At 48.1% G+C, this 21,454-nt stretch overlaps 2 protein-coding genes across 5 annotated transcripts; one reads left to right on the top strand and one right to left on the bottom strand.

Annotated features, from left to right (window-relative positions):
- The first annotated feature begins 1,246 nt into the window (after nt 1-1,246).
- On the top strand, nt 1,247-10,238 carry LAT2 (linker for activation of T cells family member 2). 4 transcript variants are annotated; one of them, XM_065731760.1, is made up of 13 exons: nt 1,247-1,667; nt 4,457-4,562; nt 5,094-5,124; nt 5,988-6,031; nt 6,672-6,720; nt 7,223-7,266; nt 7,598-7,636; nt 8,048-8,078; nt 8,293-8,348; nt 8,513-8,572; nt 8,674-8,736; nt 9,029-9,117; nt 9,872-10,238. In XM_065731760.1, the coding sequence occupies exons 2-12, from the start codon at nt 4,475-4,477 to the stop codon at nt 9,112-9,114; spliced, it is 591 nt and encodes a 196-aa protein (XP_065587832.1). In that variant the 5' UTR covers nt 1,247-1,667; nt 4,457-4,474; the 3' UTR covers nt 9,115-9,117; nt 9,872-10,238. The 4 variants fall into 4 exon arrangements, with proteins under 4 accessions (XP_065587832.1, XP_065587833.1, XP_065587829.1 ...); XM_065731761.1 differs by having other exon boundaries at nt 1,247-1,672; XM_065731757.1 differs by lacking the exons at nt 1,247-1,667; nt 4,457-4,562; nt 5,094-5,124 and having other exon boundaries at nt 5,669-6,031.
- Nucleotides 10,239-14,048: 3,810 nt separating this feature from the next.
- Nucleotides 14,049-20,390, bottom strand: RFC2 (replication factor C subunit 2). The gene is made up of 11 exons (XM_065731713.1): nt 20,235-20,390; nt 19,686-19,755; nt 19,181-19,222; nt 18,831-18,937; nt 17,866-17,967; nt 17,165-17,265; nt 16,309-16,466; nt 15,878-15,943; nt 15,304-15,384; nt 14,838-14,951; nt 14,049-14,349 (listed from the first exon to the last, which is right to left on the bottom strand). The coding sequence occupies exons 1-11, from the start codon at nt 20,363-20,365 to the stop codon at nt 14,239-14,241; spliced, it is 1,083 nt and encodes a 360-aa protein (XP_065587785.1). The 5' UTR covers nt 20,366-20,390; the 3' UTR covers nt 14,049-14,238.
- Between the last annotated feature and the right edge of the window lie 1,064 nt (nt 20,391-21,454).

Genomic DNA, 21,454 nt, shown 5'->3' with positions numbered 1-21,454 from the left:
CCTTGTGCTGCTCTTTGGGTGTGGAGCAGCTTCCACTGCTCCCCTGTGACTGAGCTGTGGTTCCAGGGGACAGCCCGTGGCAATCTGGGGTTGTCCACGTCGGGCAGTGAGTCATTTCTGGAGCTGTGGGACATGCAGAGGGCGTTGCGTGAGCAAACAGGACGTTGTTAACACTGCCTGTTCCTAACATAACAGACTTCTGATCTGAAAAGGAGGAACTGTAATCGCCTCCAGCGTGTTCAGAGCAAAACTAGAAGCAGTGGGTTTTTTTTTTTAGTGAAATGCTTGTTGTCTTCTTATGCTCAAATAGAGCAAAAGCTGCTAGCAAACACTTTAAAAGCTACTTCATAGTGGAGGGCTGTGCTGGAAATGCTGGCGTGTGGCAGCTGCACTCTCAGGCAGATGTGCAGTTGCCATACATTGCATCTCTTGCACAGCTGGAAGCCAAACAACCGACCCAGGGCTGGGCCATGCTGCCCTGCTCTCTGGTCTGGATGATGTGTGCTGGTTTTGGCTCAGCACTCCGTGCCTGGATTTCTTCTGGGAACCATTCTGGTGGTGCATGCAGTTAATTTTGCACCTCTACTGCAAATCAGAATGAAGTCTAAATGTCATTGCATACATCCACGCTATCTTGACAAGACGAGATTTCCTCTGAACACCAGATAACGAAGTTTCCCATCCCAGAGATGCAGAAACAGATGATTTACAATACAGATTTTCTTTTTATCATCCTCATGATAGAAGAGTCACCATCCGGGTGAGAGTGTGCTGCATGCAGCTCGGGGGTTGCAGTGTCATGGCAGCTGCCCAGCTAACCTCAGTGCAACAACATTTCCCCATGCTGAATCCTTTGTGTGTGTGGAGGGCCTAGTGCAGGCTGCACCGTGCCGTTTGCAGCTGGAGGATGTGCTGTGCTGGCTGTTGTGCTCTGGTGGCTTTGAGTAACAGAGCTGCTGTGTGTTCGTCCCATTCTTAGAGCGGGATGCATATCTCCTGTGCTTGGGCTTGGAGCCAGCACAGTTATGTGCACATCTCATTCATAAGCCCTCCTTATTAGATTCAAGTGCAAAAGAAAAAGGGAAAATGGGAAATAAAAAATCACAAGCTGCTGTTTTGGGTTGGCTTTTGTTTTTTTTAGGAGTACAGTGGAGCAGTGCCAGCTGTTTGCACACTGCTGTGCCTGAGCAATCAATGTGGTTTTGTTCTCACGGCGATGGATGGGAATGGCTCCTGGTTGGGTCTCAGCTCGGTGACCTCCAGCTGCTCACTGCCTTTCTGAGGCTCTGCCTCCCTCCTGCTCCCAGTAACACCCAGCACGACAGCAGCGATCCCACGGCGCTTTGCTGAGAGGGTTATTGGTGGCGTAGGACGTTCTGGGGACATCAGCCCGACTCCAGCACTGTGTGTGGCTGTTGCCATGTGGTTCTTGCTATCCGAGCCTCTTCCTCTGCCTGCAGCTGATAAAAACGAACTGCTTCTGCTTCTGCTGGAGGTGAGCTCCTGCGAACTGGAGAGGGGCTGACCGGCAGCCAGCGGCGGATGTTGGGGTTAATGATTCAGATGGGGGCAGGAAACCAGAAGCTGGCTAACGATCCCCGGAGGAGCTGGCTCCAGCGCCCACACGAGGAGATGGGACAGAAGGGGACGGCCGGCTGAGGCTGCGGGTAAGGTGGGCTGGGCTGGAGCGCTGCGTGGGGGTCCTGCAGAGGCGTGGGGATGGGAAGGCTTCACCCCTGGTGGAAGTGAGCTCACAGATCCTGGGCTGGATCTTGGTGGCTGCTTTGATGAGGGTTTAAGGTCATCTCTGCAAACTCTGTAAAGCTCTGTGCTGGTTGCTGCTCTCTGCTGCTGCTCTGACCATCATCTGCTGAGCTCCAAGGTATGAATGTTACTGAATGCTCCTTCTCAGCAGCACGTAGACCCTTCCAGAACCCCAGACGAGGGCCTGCTCTGCGATCTGGTTTGCCCATTCTGCAGCGTTCCTTTCTGTACCTCCAGACCCCATCTGCACGTGGCAGCACTGCTTCTGTAATCACACTCTTTCTGCACTGTCCTCTCAGAGACTCGGCGTATTCTGGGCTCTTTATGTGCTGGCCCACCCTCTCCGCCGCTTTTGGCTCCTGCTTCTGCAGCCACTGTGCTTTCCATTCCAGAGCCCAACTGCCAACTTCCTGCATCTCTTGGGTTTTCCATCTCGTTCGGACTTATGTATGTGCTTTACTGCGTGTGCTTGAAATCACCAGTCTCAGTGAGAAAAAAGAACTACGTTTTTGCATTGGTTCTCTCTTGCAGCCAATGTGTAGGATAAATACGGGCAGCAAAGCTAGAGGTTAATATTGGTTATTCTTGTGCAGTATTGGCTCACGTTTGTTGCTTTGGAGTAGATGAGGTTACCTGTGACACGGGAGTGCTTGTGTACTCACACACAGGTTGCTTGTATCCTCAGTTCCTATTCTGGCATCCCCCCATGGGGAAGAGTAGTGCGTGGCTTCAGTGCTGCCCAGGACAAGGGAAGCTGAGAGCAATTACAGGATGTTTCCATGGAATGCATCCTCACACTGGCAGTCATGCTGTGATCAGGATTTTGTGCTCTGTTTTCCAGCTGAGACTTTTGAAAACTGAGTTGTTCAAAATGTTCGTCTCTGGGGGTTCATGTACCAGTTCCAGTTGCCCCTCTTGTCCTATGTTCTACTGAGCTGCGTCTTCTGGTGTAAAATAAAGCACGTTCTGCTTGAATAGCTGTACAGGAGCAGACTGTGTCTATACCACAGCAGTTTTCCTGAGATAATTTATGCTGGCATTAAGTCTGGTGGGGCCTGCAGACCTCTGCACAGAGCTTGTCTGAAGGCTCAGCGCTGGTCAGTGCTGTGCTCCCAACCACGGGAGCTCCCTTTGGTCCGAGATTTCCATTTCTAAATGGATTCTGTGCAGCGGAGGCAGACAGAAAGTTGTGTTTCTTTTCTCAGAAATGTCAGAGACACTGAGTCAAGCGGAATGCTGCATCTGTTCAGTGAGCCCATGTGCTAGATTTCATACACACATTTTTAAATAAACTCTTCAGAGTTGTATGCCAGTGACTCATCCCATCAACCCGAATGAGTCTCAACTTGTTGCGAATTGCAGGCCGCAAAATGAACTTTCCGGAAGGGAAGGGAATGCTTTTGCCTTCCATGGTGCTGTCGCAGATGGATGTCCATGTGCTCTCTGCCTAAAAACGTGGGAGCTCTGAGCCCCAGTGCTGACCCCAGGTCTCTTCCCATGGCTGGTTCTGGTGGCCCCGCTGCTGGGGGTGACTCTCTCTGCTGGGTGAAACCTTTCATTTAGGGCTGGAGAAACCAAGAAAGTGCGTTCAGTCTTCCAGATACTGTATTTATATCCCGTCAGCAGTAGGTCACAAAGGACTTACTGTCCTTTCTGGCACAGACGTGGCTGTCCCTACCTTGGCACCCAGGTGCCAGGTACCTGCTCCCGTGGCCTTCCCACGGCCCCAGGCATCCTCACATCCTCATCTGGACCACATTTTTATTAATTTTTTTAGTAAAATTTTTAAGGGGTATAGGTTTTCTGGGGGATGAAGGGTGAATTAGAGCTGCTTTGCCCCGAAGGCTTAAGTGCTTGCTGGAAAGCATGGCATCGTTGGGCTCCTGGAATGACAGCAAACCTCGTGAGGTTTGCAGAGTATTTTTGATGCAGAAAAATGAGATTTTGTGTCTTATGAGAGGAGTTTCTGTAACAAAATAATAGATTTTCATTGTCTTGTGTGCTTGCTGCATGCAAATAGCATCCTTCAGGTTGGTCCAGCGCTTATGAGGCAGTGCTGATGGGGAGCAGAAGCATGGTGTCCCACCAGACTGCTGCAGTTCCCAGAGAGGGGTTTGGGAAATGCCCCTATTTTGCTGTTCCTGACTGCAGAAATAAAGCCACCTCTGGCAGGGAGATGGCGGGCTGCCCTACGGAGGTACAAAGTAGGTCAGCGCTGTCCGCCTCTTTCATCTTTGTGCTGCTGAAAACAAGCAACCCCTAAAAACAAAACACCCCCCAAACTGCTTTTGCTGGAGCAGCAGCAGCACAGCATTGTGCTGTGCCCGGTGCTGGGGTAGGACAGCACACTTCCCACTGCTTGGGCTGGGGTCTGTGTGATGCTGGGGTGCGTGACTGTGGCTGGCAGCTTGAGCACAGAAGTGTTAGTTATTGCTTTCCACAAGTGGAGGGAGAAGGTGCTGAGCCGGGCAGAGTCCAGCTGCTGTTTCTATCTGAAATATATTTATATTGTTTTTTGTTTTTGTTTTTTTTTTGCCTTGCTGATGATTGAAATGAAATATGGTCACTGCTGTTTGTGTATGGCACAGAACGGAGGGCAAGAAGCTGGTGCTGGAGGTGTAACACTAACAGCAGTTCTGCGTGAAGGAGCGTGGAGATGGGACTGATGGGGCTCTTCACTGCTGTGTTGCAGGCTGGACGTGGCCAGGCCATGGCACAGCCAGAGCTGCTGTGGGCGGCCGCTGCGCTGATGCTGCTCGGGGTGGCTGTCAGCACCTGCGTCAGGTGCCAGCAATATGGTAAGGCTCTGCCACGGGCACCCTGGGGAGCAGCGGGTGGCTGCTTCCCTCCTGGGGAGTTCCCTCTGCACAGGGTGTGCTGCTGGAGAAGAGGAGGCTCCAGGGAGGGCTGAGAGCAAGAAAGGAGGGAACAGAATTTTTAGCAGGGTCTGTTGTCATAGAACAAGGGAAAATGGTTTTAGGTTAAAAGAGGGGAGGTTTAGACTGAGTGTAAGGAAGAAGTTTTGCTCAGTGAGGGCGGTGAGGCACTGCACAGGCTGCCCAGGGAGGGGGTGGTACCCATCCCTGCACACCCCCAGGGTCAAGCTGGAGGGCTCCGAGCACTGATAGAGCTGTGGGCATCACTGTGCACTGCAGGCAGTGGGACCGGGTGGCCTTTGGGGGTCCCTTCCTACTCAGATGATTCTGTGGTGTCTGAGAAGCCGCAGGACAGGGCTGATGGCCCCACCAGAAGTTTGAGGTTCTTCCCTTTCTTGTCTCGAATGCACGTATCATGCTTTTGCATCAGGCTTTTTTTTTTTTTAATTTCAGCTGCAAAGCGAGGAAAGAAGGACAACAATCAGTAAGTTCCTCTTGTCGTTGTGTTTTGCCCCAAAACCTCTCTGGGAGATATAAGTCAGAGCTGGACCTGGTGCATGTGCTGCACATTCCTCAGCCAGGGCAGACAGAATGTCAAATACTAACATACCATAATTCTGCATCTGTATTATCTTTATGAATGTATTTTGTACCTCTCATACATCTGTACCCCAGCTCTGCTGCTGGAAGTGCACAAGGCAATGCATCCCAGCAAAGGGGAACACCATCACGAGGAATAATCCCATACAAAGCAGTGACCATGAGGCCCGTGAGTCAGTAACACACTGGAAAAAAGGTCTGGAAAAGCAGAGAGGGCACATCCCTGCCCCATCCTGTGTGCTCCACGAGCAAAGCACTGCCCGGTGCCGCCGGGCACAGCCACGCAGCTGCAGCACACACAGTGAAGGAAACACCACCATACATATGCACACCCCCTTATTTCCTTCACTAACAGACAAACCACAGCATAAATGATAGCATGAACGACAACAAAAGAGTGTTTTTAACCCTTGATCAAGGATCATGGTATGAAGCTGGCGGGTGGTCAGACCACCCAGCACAGGGCTCACAGTGCCACAGGCAGCACCTGAGGCCTCGCCGTGGCAGGGCACCTGCTTCGTCCCTTATGGATGTCACGTTTTGGTGTATGAAGTGTCAGGGCAGCGTTGGTCACCCTGGGTGCTTCCCTCTGCCTGTAGGCCACAAGCACACCTCGGCCATGGAGGTCAGGAGGAGATCCAAAGGGAGAGAGCTAGGAGGAGCATCCTCAGGGTCCCCGTGGGGCCACCTGCACCCCCACGTTACATGCTCTGCATTTAGCTGTTGTGATGCCTCTGTTTCTTCCAGGCTGGAATGCCCGCAGCGGTTTGAGGTGATCCGGTCTTGCTCCAGTGAGTAGGGCCCTGTGGGGAGGGGTGGACCCAAAGCCACATTGGATGGCACCTCTGGGGTGCTCCCACCAAAATCCATGCTTCCTTCGAGAACGAGTCACTAAAGCAATGCTATAGGAGAGCAAGAGGGGCTGTTGGTGTTGGTGTGGGCTCTGGAAAGCTCTGCTCGTGCTGTGGGAGCAGGGCTGTGGGTGAGTGCAGTGACTCATCCACGTCGCCTCTCGCTGTTTCCTGCTCACTGCATGCTGACCTTTTGATTTCTGCCCCGGCCAACATGCTGCTGGGGTCTGCAGCCCCAGCCACCAAGGCTGCTCCCTGCCCCAAACAGCCCCAAAAAGTCTTCACATCAGTTGAGCCGAAGCTCACGATGCAGTGGCCCATCTTGAGCTGTGCTGAGAGTGCCAAAGGCCACCAGACTGAGTGCATCTGGGGGAGAATAGGAAATAAGGCAGCAATTAGGATTGCAGCTTCCTCTGACATGCAGACAGTGTGTTTCTCACTGTTTGTTTCCCATTGAGGCCTTGGTACGTGCTCGAGGAATGGTTTGGAAGCTGTTTTGCAATGCATTAAGGGATCACTGGGACTCCCCCGTGCTGGATGCTCTGTGCTCACTGCTGTCTCCTTTTGTTCTTGCTGCTAGCTGTAACCCGAAGGCTAGAGCGGATCAAGGAGCCTGAAAACCTGGCAAGGTAGGCAGAAAGCTCAAGGCACATCCTGGCTGTAGAAGCAAGCTTGAATGGAGCTTACCCAACCTGTGTGAATATTGAGGGTTTGGGACTGGATGCTGCACCTTGTAGATGTTGCTTGGATCAGAATTAAGTTATATATCTTCAGTCTTTTTCTGGATTTTCTTCAGTCTAACTGCATTTTACTTGTAATATTTAAGTCAAACCCGATGAAACAAACCAACAGGTATGTTGTGGAAAAAAAAATACCACTTTGTTTGCAGTTTCACCTGTGACATCTCCTCCTCCCCATCACTGCACTCACAAAATGCTCTGTGCTGGTAACTGCTGCACCGTGCAGGCACGGCCATCCCCTCCACAGCCTTTTACCCCAAACTCACCCACTCCCATTGCTCGGTGTGTTTCCCATTGCCACTAGGCAGAGCTTTTCCTGCTGCTTGGTCAGAGCTGAGGCTTTTAGCCCTCTTCCTGCAAGCCCCATTTACAAATGAAGCTCTTTTTTCAGGAAAGCCCCTGATGAGCTCAGCACCTCCTGTCACGTTGGCACTGGTGAGCATCAGCACCCGTGGATCGGCTGCAAATTCCTGTGTAGGGATGTGGCAAAATCAATTTGCAAAATACGCGGATGTTGCAACTCCTCCAGTTCGGGTAGCTGGGAGCTCCCACTGCCGTGAGGAAAAACAGAGGCTCAGTGCCAGCAGCTCTGGGTTGTGCTGCAAACAAGCTGGCTGGTGCAGAGGCTGTTGGCAGCCATGCATGGGGCTTGTGGTGGTCTGTGCAGGGTCAGCGATGGGATCTGAGTGCTTTGTGCAGGCTGCTTTGCTGCAGCTCAGTCTCCCAGCCCTCGTACCCTTCTAACATCCCCTGTGCTTTGTCCCAGAGAGCAGTGCTGAGCCCCGCTACCAGAACTTCCTGACAGGTATGTGCTGCACAGCTCTGTGGGGAAGCTCACCAGGGCCCTGGTGATGGGATCTGGCCCTGCGGGCTCTGACTCGATGTTTTTTAAGCTGTGCTGAGTGCGTGAGCAGAGGGGACGGGATGCTTGCAGCAGCCCTGGCTCCATCCTGGTGCTGGCACCAGCCCAGCTAGAATTATTGCTGCGTGGAGCTGCACTCTGCTTCTCAAACTAGGGGATATTGCAGATCTCCCTGCTGTTTTGCCAAGCCTGTCCTGGTTTGCTCGGGGCTCCCAGCCCTGCTTAGTGCTGCCTCAGTGGCTTTGAGGCTTGCTGTGTACAGAGCCAACTGCTGTGTGCAGCTCGGGAGAATTTGGGTGTTTGGGGGTTGGTGCTGCAGTGTGGTGTGTAATGGGAATCCCTTTCTGTTTGCAGAGGACTACCTGCACGAGGATGCTGCCTATGTGTAAGTAGCTGTCAGTTGCTCTGCATGCACTCTCCATCCCCTCTGACACTAAGACCCACGTGTAGCTCCTGTGTCACCACACGTAGGCCCTTAACACCACTGTGGACAATGCTTTCTGGGGTCTGGAGGCTGCTGCCCCAACCTGCTGCTCGCCCGCAGCCCCAGGCAGAGTGCATCTGGGCAGCAGATGCTGAGCACAGCTTTCTTTCTGCAGGGAGCCTATCCCGCTGGATTACTACAGCCACTCCAGGTTCTTCTCCCCACCCAAGGGTAAGGTCTTCAGGGCTCTCCCTTCCCTAGTAGCCAGCACAGCATGCAGAGAGCAAACAGCCCCTCCTGCAGGCAGCTGGCCAAAAGCAAGAAGCCCTGCAGGGGCTGAAGACCCTCTAGGTCACTCACACTTCCCTTGTTCGCCTTTCCTCTTTCTGCCAAAGACGAGGACTCACATTCCTACCAAAACGTCATCATTGGGGCTCCTTGCAGCTCTGAGCTGGGTAAGTGTGGTGCCTGAGGCTTATTGAGATGTAGCATCAAAGGTCCATTTTTAGTTCATTTATTTTCAGCACCATTCTGTCCAAACTCTTCTTACTTGCAGATGATGCAGAAGACTATGAGAACAACGCAGCAATAGAAGTCTGGAAGGTGCAGCAAGCAAAAGGTACATCCTCAATACTGCTCGTGGTGGGCAGGGTGTGTGCTGCACTGTGCTTGGGGACATGCAGCCATCACCACATCTTGAGGTTTTTTAGCCATAACGAGGAGTATCTGGGGAACGTGCACATCTCTGCATGGGATGCTGCTGTGGTGGGATGGCTGCTGTCCCACCTGTGCTCTCCCTGTAGCCCAGCTCACTGCTGGCAGCATGTCTGCAAATTTGCTGTGGCAGTGTGTGTAGTGGGGGTGTTTTAAGGCCATCCCCATTCTCGATGACTGCTTTTCATCCCTGTCAGCCACGCTGTATGCAGAGAGCCAGGATGAAGAGCCAGACTATGTAAACACAGACCCAGCGCTGGGCCCTGTCCTGCTGTCGAAGTAAAGGTAACGGAAGCAAACATTTGACATTCTTGTTTAGGGCAGGGAGGATTGTGTTTTCTCCTTGGGGATCTTGCAGTAGCCCAGAACTGCTTCAATTCACCTTTGGGCCCCACTGCAGGCAGAGCCCCAAACCCCTTTTGGTTTGCATCACACAGGCAGAGCTCAGCAAAGGAGCCCTGGAGCTCTGCTCCTGCTGGCTGCCAATACCAAGCTCCTGCAGGCAGCCAGAAGTGAAAGTGCCCATGGAGAGCTGCAGGAAGACTTCACGCTCTGCTCATACATACATGTGTGGTGTCTTTGCTTGCTAACCAGTGTGCGGTGCTGTCACCCTGCTCCAACCAGAGTCTAGCTGGGAGAGGGACTGGGACCAATACCACTTCCCTCATGGTTTTGCTCTCTGAGAGCCTGCAGAAGCCAGTGGGATCATCCCTGTGCAGCTCCAGCCTCCAGGATTTACCTGCACAAATGGAGCACCAGTGGTGGGCAGGCTCCTTGATGGGATCTTTCTGAGGCCGTACAGAGCATTTCAAGTCTGCCCCCACCACCCGAAGCACAGCCACCCTGCTCTCATGGCAGCACTTGTTTCAAACTTGAGGGGTATCTGAAGGGAGGGGACCAGGTACCCCTGAACTAAATGAACAGGGCTGCAGCACTAACGTTTATTGAGCGATCCTGTATGATCTTCCAGTGAGAAATGTCAGGGACTATATTTCTGCATGTTCTTCCTCATCTTTGCTTACCTCCCTGCTTTTTGCAAGGGCTACAAGTCCACTGAGTTGCTGTTCCCCCCCCTGATTTCAAGTGTTCTGCATGACGTCTGAAGAAGCCCTTTGCTGAGCTGCAGGAGCCCGCCCATCCAGCACGTGCATCGGGAAAGAGGCGTCTTCCATCCCTCAGTCACATCCTTTCTCCAAATTGTGCCCAAGATGACATGGGACAGGTGTCTCTGAAAGTAAGAGGTGCTCTGCTTGAAGCCTTGACATCCGACAGCAGCCATGCAACTGGAGGAAGAGCTGTGTCCAGCAGCACCCAGGGGCACGCTGCGAGCTCCTTGTCCTGTCTCACTTCCCACTGGAGGGAGCAGAGCTGCTCTGTGCAGTGTTGTCTCCTGCCAAGCATGGAATGAAGCCTGCTACTGAATCTGTCTGCCTGACTCATGCATGGTGGTATTCAAAGGCAGGGATTAGGTTTGGCTTTAGTTCCTACGCTCTCCTCCAGAAGCTGTTTCCTACAGGAGAGGAACTAGCATCACAGAGGTTGCTTTTACAGCAGCAGTGCTTCTCTGGAGTTAAATGAGATACTAAACCTAGAGGACTAAAGAGAATTAAGCCCTCATGCGCAGCTTGTAATTCAGTGTCTGTGGCAGTTCTCCTCATGTTTCCTTATCTGCTTTATGATGATACAAAGATGCTGCTATAACTGATGGGTTTCGATCCACCGCTGTCAGCCTCAGAAACTGCACCACTGCTTGAGATCTGCCATTGGAACATTGGTCTTGAAGTGTAACCCTTGTCTCTTGAGCCCTCGTGCATAGGTTTGGCACCACCTAAGCACTTATTTATTAAAGTTGAAAAGCCTCCAAAGAAAATCCAGGGTTTTTTTATTATGGTTTGCTGCAATGTGCGTGTTGTTCCTGTGATCGAGTGAGACGGGCTGACACGGGAGCACGTGTAGAAGTGACCCAGGGTGATGTGTGGGATCCTACTGGGAGAAAACGTTGCTCCGTGAAGCCTTGCTCCTCAGGACTGTTTCAGAACTGTGCTTCAAGAAGGAGGGACGTGGTCCACAGCACACATCTTCGGGACTGCTCAGAATGAGCAGAGGAGTTAAGGGTGAGAGCCCTGGAGTGGGAGAAGAGGATGTCAGGTGCTTCCTGCTGTACGTGCTCAGCTCTATTTTCAGCAGAATTGCTGAGCGTGTGGGGCCACTCTGCGTCGCTGCAGCAGCAGTTGGTGTTTGCCTCAGGGGATGTAGTTCCTACAAATGCATGTATGCCTGCTCCCATAGGACTCTTGGCTATAGCAGCCTGCCTTTCCACTTGGCCCAGGCCCTCCCACTCCAGCTTCTGCTCACACTCTGGTTTCTGATGTCTAAACACCAGAACTTTGCACCAGTGGGGGACACTGACCCCCACAGAGCAGATGTGACAGCAGCAGGATGCGTTGGCTCTGCACTGGCTCGTGGACAGCCAAGGAAATGAGGAGATGCCTTCGCTACTAAAACAGAGCCCCTGGCCCTTGAATTGACATTATTGGTGATTAATTCAGCACCTGACGAAGCTCTCACTTTTCACAAGGAGCTACAGAGCACAGATCTTTCAGGATCTGCTACAGGAAAAGGGTGAGCTGCATTTTCAGTGATGCACTGTGATGCTGCACCCACTTGTGATTCATCTCAGAACCAGAGGGAGACATCAAATGCTGGGGATACGATTAGCAGCAGTGAAATATCCTTGGATTGCAGTGGTAGATCCAAAGACCTCCCAGAAAGTTCTATGCAGTGAGTGAGTGTGCAGCCAATAGATTAAAATGCAAGATTTACTGCTCCCCTTGCTAAGCAGGGAGGAGGATTAGAGCAATTACGTTTCCCTGCAGTGATGTTCTCTCTTTGCCAGTATGTAAAAGCTGTGCAGTGTAAGCAGGAAGAGCAGTAGCTAGATTTGGAGTACATTCCCTCGCTGTAGTGGGAGTCCAAGCAAATTGCCCTCCTTCAGATCTCCAGAGCAGCAAATCCTTCCTTAGCTTTGTAAAGCTCCTGAAGTACTTTTCAGCCAGTGATCTCATGGTGCTGGAAGACATCCAGGCACTACTGAGGAAACTACTTCAATGTTTTTACAGTCTTGTTCCGAAACATGTGAGCTTTCTCTTTGCAGTGGATGAGTACATGCAAGTGTTCACTGATTAACTGTCCTTTCAGAACTCATTTTCAGGTATGTATGGATTTCTGGTGCTAAACTGAAACTGTCAGATCGCTGTGTGCCTGACAGTCATTCAAGGGGCTCTGACATCTCCCTTGGGTACACGTAGCTCTTTTTCCTCACAGTAGGGAGACAGCCAAGTGAGCAATTTGCTTCCTGTTTTCAGTGTAGAAGACACATCAGAGATGCAGTTTTGGCCCTGCCAGTACGGCTAATGGAGCTGGGAAGCTTTACCTAGCTACCAGAAAGCTTTGCACTCACAGTGAGCAATCAGGTTTGGCAGATGAGGCTGATGGCCTCTCAGACTGATGCTGTTCCTCTTCTCAGTAAAGGTGACTATAACTGAACCCCCTAGTGCTGTAGAGTATTAACTTTTAAGAGAATTAACTGGTAAGTGAATTGGCTCCAAAGCAGAGCTGAAAGGCACCTACACAGAATGATGCTCAAGAAGAAAGCCACTCGCCAGACAGAACAGCACCTGTGATCCTCCAGGTTTGTCACTCCTGCACTGGCACTGCCAAAGCAAAGCAGACAAGGCACAGGCAGCAGCACCCACTGCAGCGAGGATTGGCACGATGAATCCTACTGGTGTGACATCTGTCAGTTTATCAATCTGCCACCGTTCAGCAATGAATATTTATAACCAGAAATTGAAACCAGAGTAGGCTGTATGCAGTGTACAGGCAAGGAATTATCAGCCTACAGTCTAAATGGTGTGCCTTATTTAAGCTCTTGTGGTCAAAAGCTGTGATGTTATGTCTCTAAAGGACTCGGGAGCTTAAGCACCTGAATACAGAATTATAAGTCACATATTTAACAGTGTTTGTGCTAGTAGTGACAAATCACTGTCAGCAAATCAAACACTGCGATCTGATTAATTTAATCTAGTGAAAGGAGAGTGTACTTTTGAGTACTGTATCCATAAGGATTGTTTCCTTTATTTCATTCAGGAGCAAACTCAAAAATGTCTGTGCTTTAAATGACAATTATCTTGATTTCCTTTGTCTTAAAGCTCTGCCAGAGGAGCTGCAGAAAGTCTTGAGGGTGTAATTTAGAATGCTACCAGTCTTTGCTGCTAAAACGCATCACCCCTGTGGCTGAATCAGAGAAATGAAGGGTGTAACCAGCTGTGGCTTCAGTGCAAGGGCCACTCTGGGCTGACAATGCAAGTAAAGATTATTTTGGCACTGAAACAACACAGTGTGGGCAATGGGATGCTTGGGGTGGTAATCTTCAACAGAAGGCATGGGGTGAAGAGCAGCTCCCAGTACTCTGTATCTCTACCATGCTTTGTTTGACTGCTATAAACAGAGTGTATTTAATTACTTTAAGACAGTTCTGCTTAGAGATGCACATCTGACACCAGATACGGTGGTGGTCACATTAAATTTATATTTGTTTTCACTCTGCATTTCACACTTCATTGCTCCTCTGAACTTGGCAAGGTGGTTTCCAAAACTAGGCAGAGAGGAAACCAAGATACTGTAGTTTCAGCATACCAAAAAGCTGCAGCAAAACGACTTTACTTAATCAGGACAATCGAGAAAAGAGAAGGGAACTAATTATTTATTTTTTAAATGTTACAGATGTAATATCCAATATAAATAGCTGCCAATATCCTCCACAGTTAGCTGGGACTGTTAAGATTTGTCCTGTTCTCCTGTTCTACTTGTTTGGTAGAAATATCTTCCTTACCATAGCACAAAAACAGCACCCAGAACAGCATCTGGTCAGCGTGCCTTAACTGTAACTAATTAACTGTAACTTCATTAAGGTCCTTTTCTGTGCAAAAGCTTTTCCTTCTTGGCTTCAGTGAGACCCCTGCTCATGATTAGTCAGGAGGTGTCATCACTAACAAACGGGTTAAAATTCTGTCTCTCCTGCTGGTAAGTCTTGGTATCACTGACATAGGCAGCTTTGTTGAGTGTAATAGACATTATTGCTCCTCCTTCTTTGAACTGCAAGTCTTCTCCTCTTCCTCAATTACACACACCAGGTAAGGATGCTTGAGTTAAAGTAGATTTTAAAGCTTTATTGGTCTAAAGTAAAATAATAATAAAAAAAGGCAAGTTAATTTTACAGTAGAACCTGGTTATTTTTTGGGATTTAGCAGAACCAGACTTGACAGAGTTCAGAACAAACACAGCTGCTGACCTCACACGCCAGGCCTTCACCTTCCAGAACAAAGGTTTCAGCTTAGTCAGGTTTCTAACTTGCTGCAGGAGCTGCAGTCTTCTGACACAGCCTGGCGAGCAGTCCAGACATTTGTAGCAGTGAGTTCACACCTTCTGCTATCTTCATGTGTGTGTAGCCAATTTCCTGGTGAGAAAAACAATGGTAAACCTTCTGTTTTGTCCTGCAGTCTGCATACAGTCTGACCAACGATGCTCCACGAAGTAGAACATATCCCTTACTCCTAAGAAACTATCTGCAGAGTTGCTTGAACTTAAGAAAACCATTTTTGGCCATAGACTATTACATTTGCGTATAGAGTAATTAGAACAAGGGATTTTTTTAACTGAAGCTTGTATTTCCCTATTTTCCTTATAAGTTGATCACTGAAGTGACTATTGGCACTTCTGAGGAGTGTTTAACTTTGAACTTCAAATGACTATTCTTATTCACACACTAGTAAGGCAGAGTAAGAAAGAAAACAGTAATAACAAACATGATTTTTTTGCACTAGCATATAGCAAACAGAAAAGTGTGAGCTTGCCCTATGTTAAGAATCCTATCCTCTTTCTGTAAAAGCAAAAAACTAGTTACTTACCCCTTACTTACCCCATAAGTAACTAGTTTATACTAACCTTGATGAATTCCAGCTTGAGATATTCTGGCATTTGAAAGGTTTTACACACACGGAAGATGTTGCCAATCACATCTTCTGGAGAGTATCCAAGTCTCCATAGGTGGGCAAGAATCTGGGCAGGCAAGAATAATCCTACGTTTATCTGCCAAACTTACCATTCAAGTCAAGTATATTCATTTCTGAGACAGCTGTGCACAAGTAGTGAAACTACCTGTGCTGTTTATCCAACAGTTTAACATCAATTCTGTTTAAGGAGTAATTTCACTTCTACTTGGAGGAGGTTTCTTTTGCTTGAGGGGTTATTCATCTGAACAAACTCGTGCAAAGAAGAGATGTAATTCATCAATTCATATGCATGGTTTTGCCCTTTTCACGAAGCACAAGAGGTGTGCACTGAGTTCTTCAAGACAAACAGGCATGCTGCAGAGAAAAGGCATCTGAACACAGAACACATGGAAACCAACCTTGTATGCTTCATCAATATTTGCATTTATGCAGTGCTGTATCATTTCTTTCACAAGCAGAGGGTGAGGCTCATCACATACCTGTATCAAACAAATACTACACTTCAGAATACTAGAACTGAACTCCCATAACTGAACTCCCAGCTGTTCTCACCAAGCTTTATACGGTTTAAGTATCGAATCAGAGCATCTTACAATACAGATTAATTACATTTTAAGCTATATGACATGTCTGATAACACAACTATCCCACCACGTGGCCTCAATAGCACTGCACAGGAGCACTCAATTAACACGCTCAGAAGTTATCACTGTGAGATTTCCCAGCAGTTATGTGATTCACGTGCTTTGAAAGAAGAGGACAGTCAGAAAGGCTTGGACATGCTGCTAGGGACTGCAAGCACTTCCTGCCTTTCAAAAGCCATGCACACTTCTTTGGCTAATGCCATAAATGCTACATCCATCGCAGTGTCTGCAAAGGGATAAAGCACTTTCAAAGTCACGTACATTTGAAGAAAGGTCTCACAAAGTTAGTGTTAGACTTTCACCTTTCCTGTTTCACAGCACTACTAACCTTAAAGACATTTTCACTGTTTATAAAGCCAAACCCGGAATATGTGGACTGTAAGTTGTTTAAGGCCTGCAAGGAGAAAAACAAAGATTTCAGTTATTTAGTGAAGTGCTCCGCTTCTGACTCCACCCCTCAGGATGAAATGCACTTTTTGGGAAATGATACCAAATACAGAGTTTGCAATTAGGCAACAGACTGAACTGTAAATGTAATGAAGACTGTTTTCCCCAGCGAATTCACTAACAGATTTCTACCAATCCCTTTAAGGAGCAGATCCACTTTAAAACCTTGCAAAACCAAGCAGTTTAGTTATTCTTCTGCTATATATCACATCCCCTCTGCTTTATCTCCCCAGAGATGAATTTTTGAGAGCCACAATTCAAAGTTGTTTGGTTTGAACAGAAGGCTTTGTTTTGCTGTCGTCCCTCTTTTACCTGTCTCATATCTCCTTGAGCTGTGAAGATAATGGCTTCCAATCCATCATCTGTATATGGCACATCCTCTTTTTCAACAATTTTCAGTAACCTTGCAAGGATTTGTGAATCTGTCAGTTTGGTGTAACGCAGCACTGCACACCGAGACTGAATAGGTTCTGAGGACAGAGATGAATAATTAGTATTTCCCCCTTTTCTTAATAATAAACATTTTAAAAAAATCTCAGTTTATCTCAGGGAGAAAATATCCCAGTTTCCAAGCTCTTAACCTCTCTTAATTTGTCACTTTGTTTTAAGAAAAAGAACACATAAACTCCAGAGTGAATACAGCATCTGCCTAACCACATGTAATTTCTCTAGTCCTTCCTTTGAACCCAAGTGACTTGTATATATCAAGGAGAACTTATTTTCTTCTCCTGGTTTTCCTGGAATGTAGATGTTTATCACACTACTTTAACTGCTAAACAAGAACAGTGTGAAGCTCTACGATGTGTTAGCCTACAGGCAAACTTCAAGAATGTGCTTCAGAAAGCAGGACAACAAAAGGGATTCAACATCCAGTAAACAATACACCAAAAATCAATAACTGCAGCAGAGCTGGATGGTGATTAAGCCTGAAGAAATCTGCTCCTGCAGTCATGCATAGCACTCTTCATAAAAAACAGCTGCTTGGAGGGTTCATCAGCTACACAAACATGCTCTTTGTGAGCTGGATGTGCTGGTAGTTTGATTTTTCTGAAATACCATGGCTTCTTGCAAAGAGCAGGCTCCAAGTGTTTCCAAATACTACTTCCTAAGTTACCCAGCAGCATGGGGAGCCTATGACTCGAACACCCAGGGACTAACAGCACTTTACCTATGATTTTGTCAGAGGCATTGCACGCGAGTGCGAAGCGTGTTGTTTTAGAATAGATTTCCATTGTTCTTCTCAATGCTTGCTGTGCTCCATCTGTCATGCTGAGGAAGAAAAGGAGTTAAGGACAGATTTTACCCTTCACTGACTTAAAGCTGCAGCCTAATTATTTTTACACAAGCTTTAGAGTTTACTGATATTAGACAGTGCTTTGTAAATCACCTGGTGTTTTTGACTGGCAAGCCTCAGATTTTGCTAGGCACGGGAACCAGTCACCTCACAGTACAGCTAGTTATTGAGACCACCATAAAATTGACATGTAAAATCAAATCATCAATGCTCTTAAGAAAACTGCTACTACTACTATTTATATGCAGCAGGAGGAGAATGTCCCATTTTTATCCAGTGAAATCGTCTATGTAAGTTAGATTCTTTTCAAAGAAAAACAGCCAGTACACTGGAAGATGATAAGATTACATCAAGCTAAAGTCCTTCACCCCAATACTGAGTGTTTCCTTTGAATCCATGATCACAACTTAGTATGAGGAGTCTTGTAAGAGTACTGTTTAATACACATTTATTTCCTGCCAAAACATTTTTGATAGCCTGTTCATCTAATACTGCCCAACACAGCAGTTCTGCAGACACAGGACAGATAGAAAACATCACACAGTAACTGGGGTCAAGAAAAAAAACCAACGTACCTGTCTGCTTCATCAAGGATGATTATTTTGTGCCGACCTTTTGGAAGCGTGACCTTTTGCTGGGCAAACATTTTGATTTTGTTTCTCACAACATCAATGCCTCTGGAACAATAATTGAAGTCATTTACGTTCAGTTGGGTGAAAGCCCACAATGGCTTTTATTCAGCAGTGTCTGGAGTGCTCCTGTGCTCCCCATTCTTGCACTGCTTCCATTCAAAAGCAGGCAGTCAGCTATGCCACTACGATTACTGTGAAGCCATGCTAACACAACATGAATCCCTTCCTAAACAGAGTCCCAGCAAAAACTTTCTTTTAAAAATAAAGGATTTTACTTTATTGTTCTGTTTAAAAAATGCATGTTGCACTCCTGATCTGTGGAAGAGCTATGCAACTAAAAAGGCTGCCACAAAGTACTGCATTCTTAACCCTCCATGAAGTGTCCTCAGAACAGTGCCTGATACAGAACTGGGGAAATTTAGTGGCAATTTTAGTGCCTTATCACTGCAGAAAAGTCAGTGCTTTTTACATACCAAACATCCTTATCCTACAGTGTTATTCCCAACTGCCCTTACAGACTTAATTTCTATCACTTCCCTTTTTTATTCCTAAGCACCGAAGAGTTTCATTACAAATAACTCATTCACTTTTCATTAGGAGGATCTTCCTGGATGCAGGAAGCATAACTCTTTGAGGTAAATTAGAGAAGACAGAACTATTACATATTCTGCACTCCATCTGTTTATATTTTTGTACATAGAAGTTCTTGTCCAGTTTATCAAACATCAAGTGATAATACTTATGGCACTAGTCAGACACCAAAAACTGCCTAATTTTGAGTTGGATAAACTTAATTAGAAATACAAGGGGCCTTGCTGTAACATTCAGTTTATCACGTTGGCCTGAGTTCAACTTAAAACCGGATACTTGCTTCTTCATTAAGCTTGATAAGGCTTGTTCCTTCTCACCTGTCATTTGAGGCATTCAGCTCCAAAACAGCATCCTTTAACGCAGGGCCAAGCAGAGCACGAGCCAGGCAGAGGATACTGGTGGTTTTACCTGTTCCAGGGGGACCCTGGAGATACAACTGCTGGTGAGCGCGATGCCAGAGAAGCACAAGACATGCTTCAGCAGGCACCCAAGGGCTGAGTTACTTTTCAGTATTTCGCTGACAGAAGGTTGTTTTCTTGTTGTGCCTTTTGCTGTGAATACTGCTGTGTAACCATAACATCTCCTTTAATGGTGCCACAGTGCAAATCTGGACGGGCTGTGCCTGGCTCTCCAAACCCACACAGCGAAATGCCACAGCAATACTCACCGCAATGATGATATTCGGAACATTCCCTTCTTTTGCAAAGACCTGAAGAAGAATAACAACAACAAAGCATCTGTGTGATGAAACGGTGGGAGCAAAGTTTCCAACTCTATTCCATTTTAACCCTGAGAAAGAGCTGCCATTTCTTTTCTTCTCTCTTGCTTTCTTGTTTTGTTTTTTTTTTGTCTTGCTGCTTTTATGCTTTTTACCAATTAGAAGTCAGTTCCAAAATTACTAAAAGAGGTACAACTTTGGGGCCAATTTGCATAGCACTGCAATTACAGGAGGCATACTTTGAGTACTGATCAGATCTGTCCTAAAACTTGTAACTTCTGAAGAATACCAGTTAGTTTCTCATCCAAACGTTCAAAGATGGATGTGAAAACGTGGGGGTGCTGGTCCTGGTCTGGGGGTGGATGCAAAATGGAACTTCTGAGCATAACTATGTATACAGTGTATATTGTAATATACGTATTGCATACGTATATGTAAACAAGCAGCCACGAACCTCAAGCCTGCTCACTGTATCTTCATTTCCAACTATTTCACACAGCTTCAGGGGTCTGTATTTTTCCACCCTGTAGAAATGAAAGCCAAACACTGACGCACATCTGAAGGGAACTTTAATAGTGCTCTACACTGCGGGAAAGGGACATTAAGATAACGTGGGACAAAGATAACACCAGATGCCTGTGATATAAACACCCCTCGCTCCAAGAGCACCATTCCGCAGCACTCACTGTCTGGAAGCTGTTTTATTTTCGCTGCTATGGAGGTGAACACCACGCGCAGCCCGCTGCTCCGACGGAACACAACCGCCTTCCCGCCAACAGCACACCCCGCCCCTCCGCTTTTTCCATAGGCCACATTACGCTAATCCCCGCCCCCTCGCTCTCGCCATAGGCCACGACATACCAAGCCCCGCCCCCCGCCGCGCTCCGCTCCAATGCCCGCGCCGCTCGGCACTTCTTCCCGCCCCCCCCCGCTCCATTTTCCTCGGCAATGCGCGCCCGCTTGCGCTCTTTCTTGAGGAAGCGGTTCTGCCCGCAGCTCTCACCAGGGCAGCTCGTAATGACCGCTGGCGGTCGGAGCGGACCCCAGCGCGTCGGCGGGCCGCCGCTTCTCAGCAGCCGCGGGCCCGGCCTTCTCGTCCTCCACGACCTCCACCACTTCCGCCTCCTCCTCCATCCCGCCGGCTGCAGGCCTGGCCCCGCCTTCCCGCCGCGTCCGTGAGGGGCGGCCGCGCCGTGTGCCCGCCTCGTGCCGGGGAGGGGTCAGGCCGAGGGAGGATGGGCCCTCTGCGGTGAGCTGTGGGTTCGAGGCTGCGTTTGAGAGCACTGTGCAGCCTTTACAGTGGCGATAGGACGAGGGGAAATGGCCGCAGACTGAAGCACCAACGTGCCTAGGAGCTTCTCCACAGTGCAGTGATGGAGCACTGGAGCTGCACAGAGAGGTGGTGGAGTTTTCTTCTCTGTAGATGTTCAGGACCCGCCTGGACGCCTACCTGTGCAACCTCGTCTGGGAGCTGCTTTAGCAGCGGGTTGGACTCTGATCTCTGGAGGTCCCTTCCAACCCCTTCAATTCTGTGATTCTGTGAAATTAAATACTGCGGCTGTGTACAGCACTGCTGGTCATAAAAGCCTGTCGCTACAGCACACAGGTCATGCTTTGATTTCTTGCCAAATTAAACAGTTGTTATGCTCTTAGGAAGTACCAGCCTCTGGATAAGATATAATTTTCCTGGCCAGCATTAATTCTCCCACTATACGCGCAGGATTACTGCTGATAAGCACCCAAAGGGTTGTTGGAAAGGCTTCATGAGAACTGTGGAGTACCTGATGACAGATTTTGTGATTATGTTTCTGCTAACCAACTACAATATGCGTTTCTTTGCAGGGCAGCCTTCCAAAGCACTGCACTCCCTACACAGGCAGGGACTTCTGGTGTATCCACAGTGATTCTGTAGCTGATAGTGCAGGTATTTATTGAGGGTACAGTGACATTAGTAGGGATTTGTGGCAGGTGGGTAGGAGTACCTTAGATGAAAGCTTTAACAGCCACCCGTCCCAAACTGTGATCTGTTGGTATTGTCAGCCTTAGATATAGGATTCATCCAGGATAAATTGAGATGCAACTTCAGTGCTGAAATAGCAGAACTCTTTTAATGTATAATCAACACTGCCTGAATACACAGGCGTACAGTAGATGTACTCTGTTATTCTGAAAGGAGAATGATCCTGAAAGTAAGTAAATTCCTTCTGATTTTCTTCTTTCACA

This window comes from Cyrtonyx montezumae, unplaced genomic scaffold, assembly GCF_038088225.1.
Source record: "Cyrtonyx montezumae isolate F1298 unplaced genomic scaffold, pur_monq_1.0 scaffold_15, whole genome shotgun sequence".
Classification (NCBI taxonomy): domain Eukaryota; kingdom Metazoa; phylum Chordata; class Aves; order Galliformes; family Odontophoridae; genus Cyrtonyx; species Cyrtonyx montezumae.
Note: the sequence above shows the minus strand (reverse complement) of the source record. Positions and strands in the feature narration are given on the sequence as shown.

Bases quoted from the DNA above. Each gene is read 5' to 3' on its own strand.
- LAT2 (XM_065731757.1), top strand. From the start codon at position 5,767: ATGGATGTCACGTTTTGGTGTATGAAGTGTCAGGGCAGCGTTGGTCAC. The intron at 8,573-8,673 runs GTAAGTGTGGTG...TCTTACTTGCAG, and splicing joins TCCTTGCAGCTCTGAGCTGG to ATGATGCAGAAGACTATGAG. The intron at 8,737-9,028 runs GTACATCCTCAA...CATCCCTGTCAG, and splicing joins GAAGGTGCAGCAAGCAAAAG to CCACGCTGTATGCAGAGAGC.
- RFC2 (XM_065731713.1), bottom strand. From the start codon at position 20,365: ATGGAGGAGGAGGCGGAAGTGGTGGAGGTCGTGGAGGACGAGAAGGCC. The intron at 19,223-19,685 runs GTTCGTGGCTGC...ATTCTTCTTCAG, and splicing joins ATACAGTGAGCAGGCTTGAG to GTCTTTGCAAAAGAAGGGAA. The intron at 18,938-19,180 runs GTGAGTATTGCT...TTGTATCTCCAG, and splicing joins TTCCGAATATCATCATTGCG to GGTCCCCCTGGAACAGGTAA.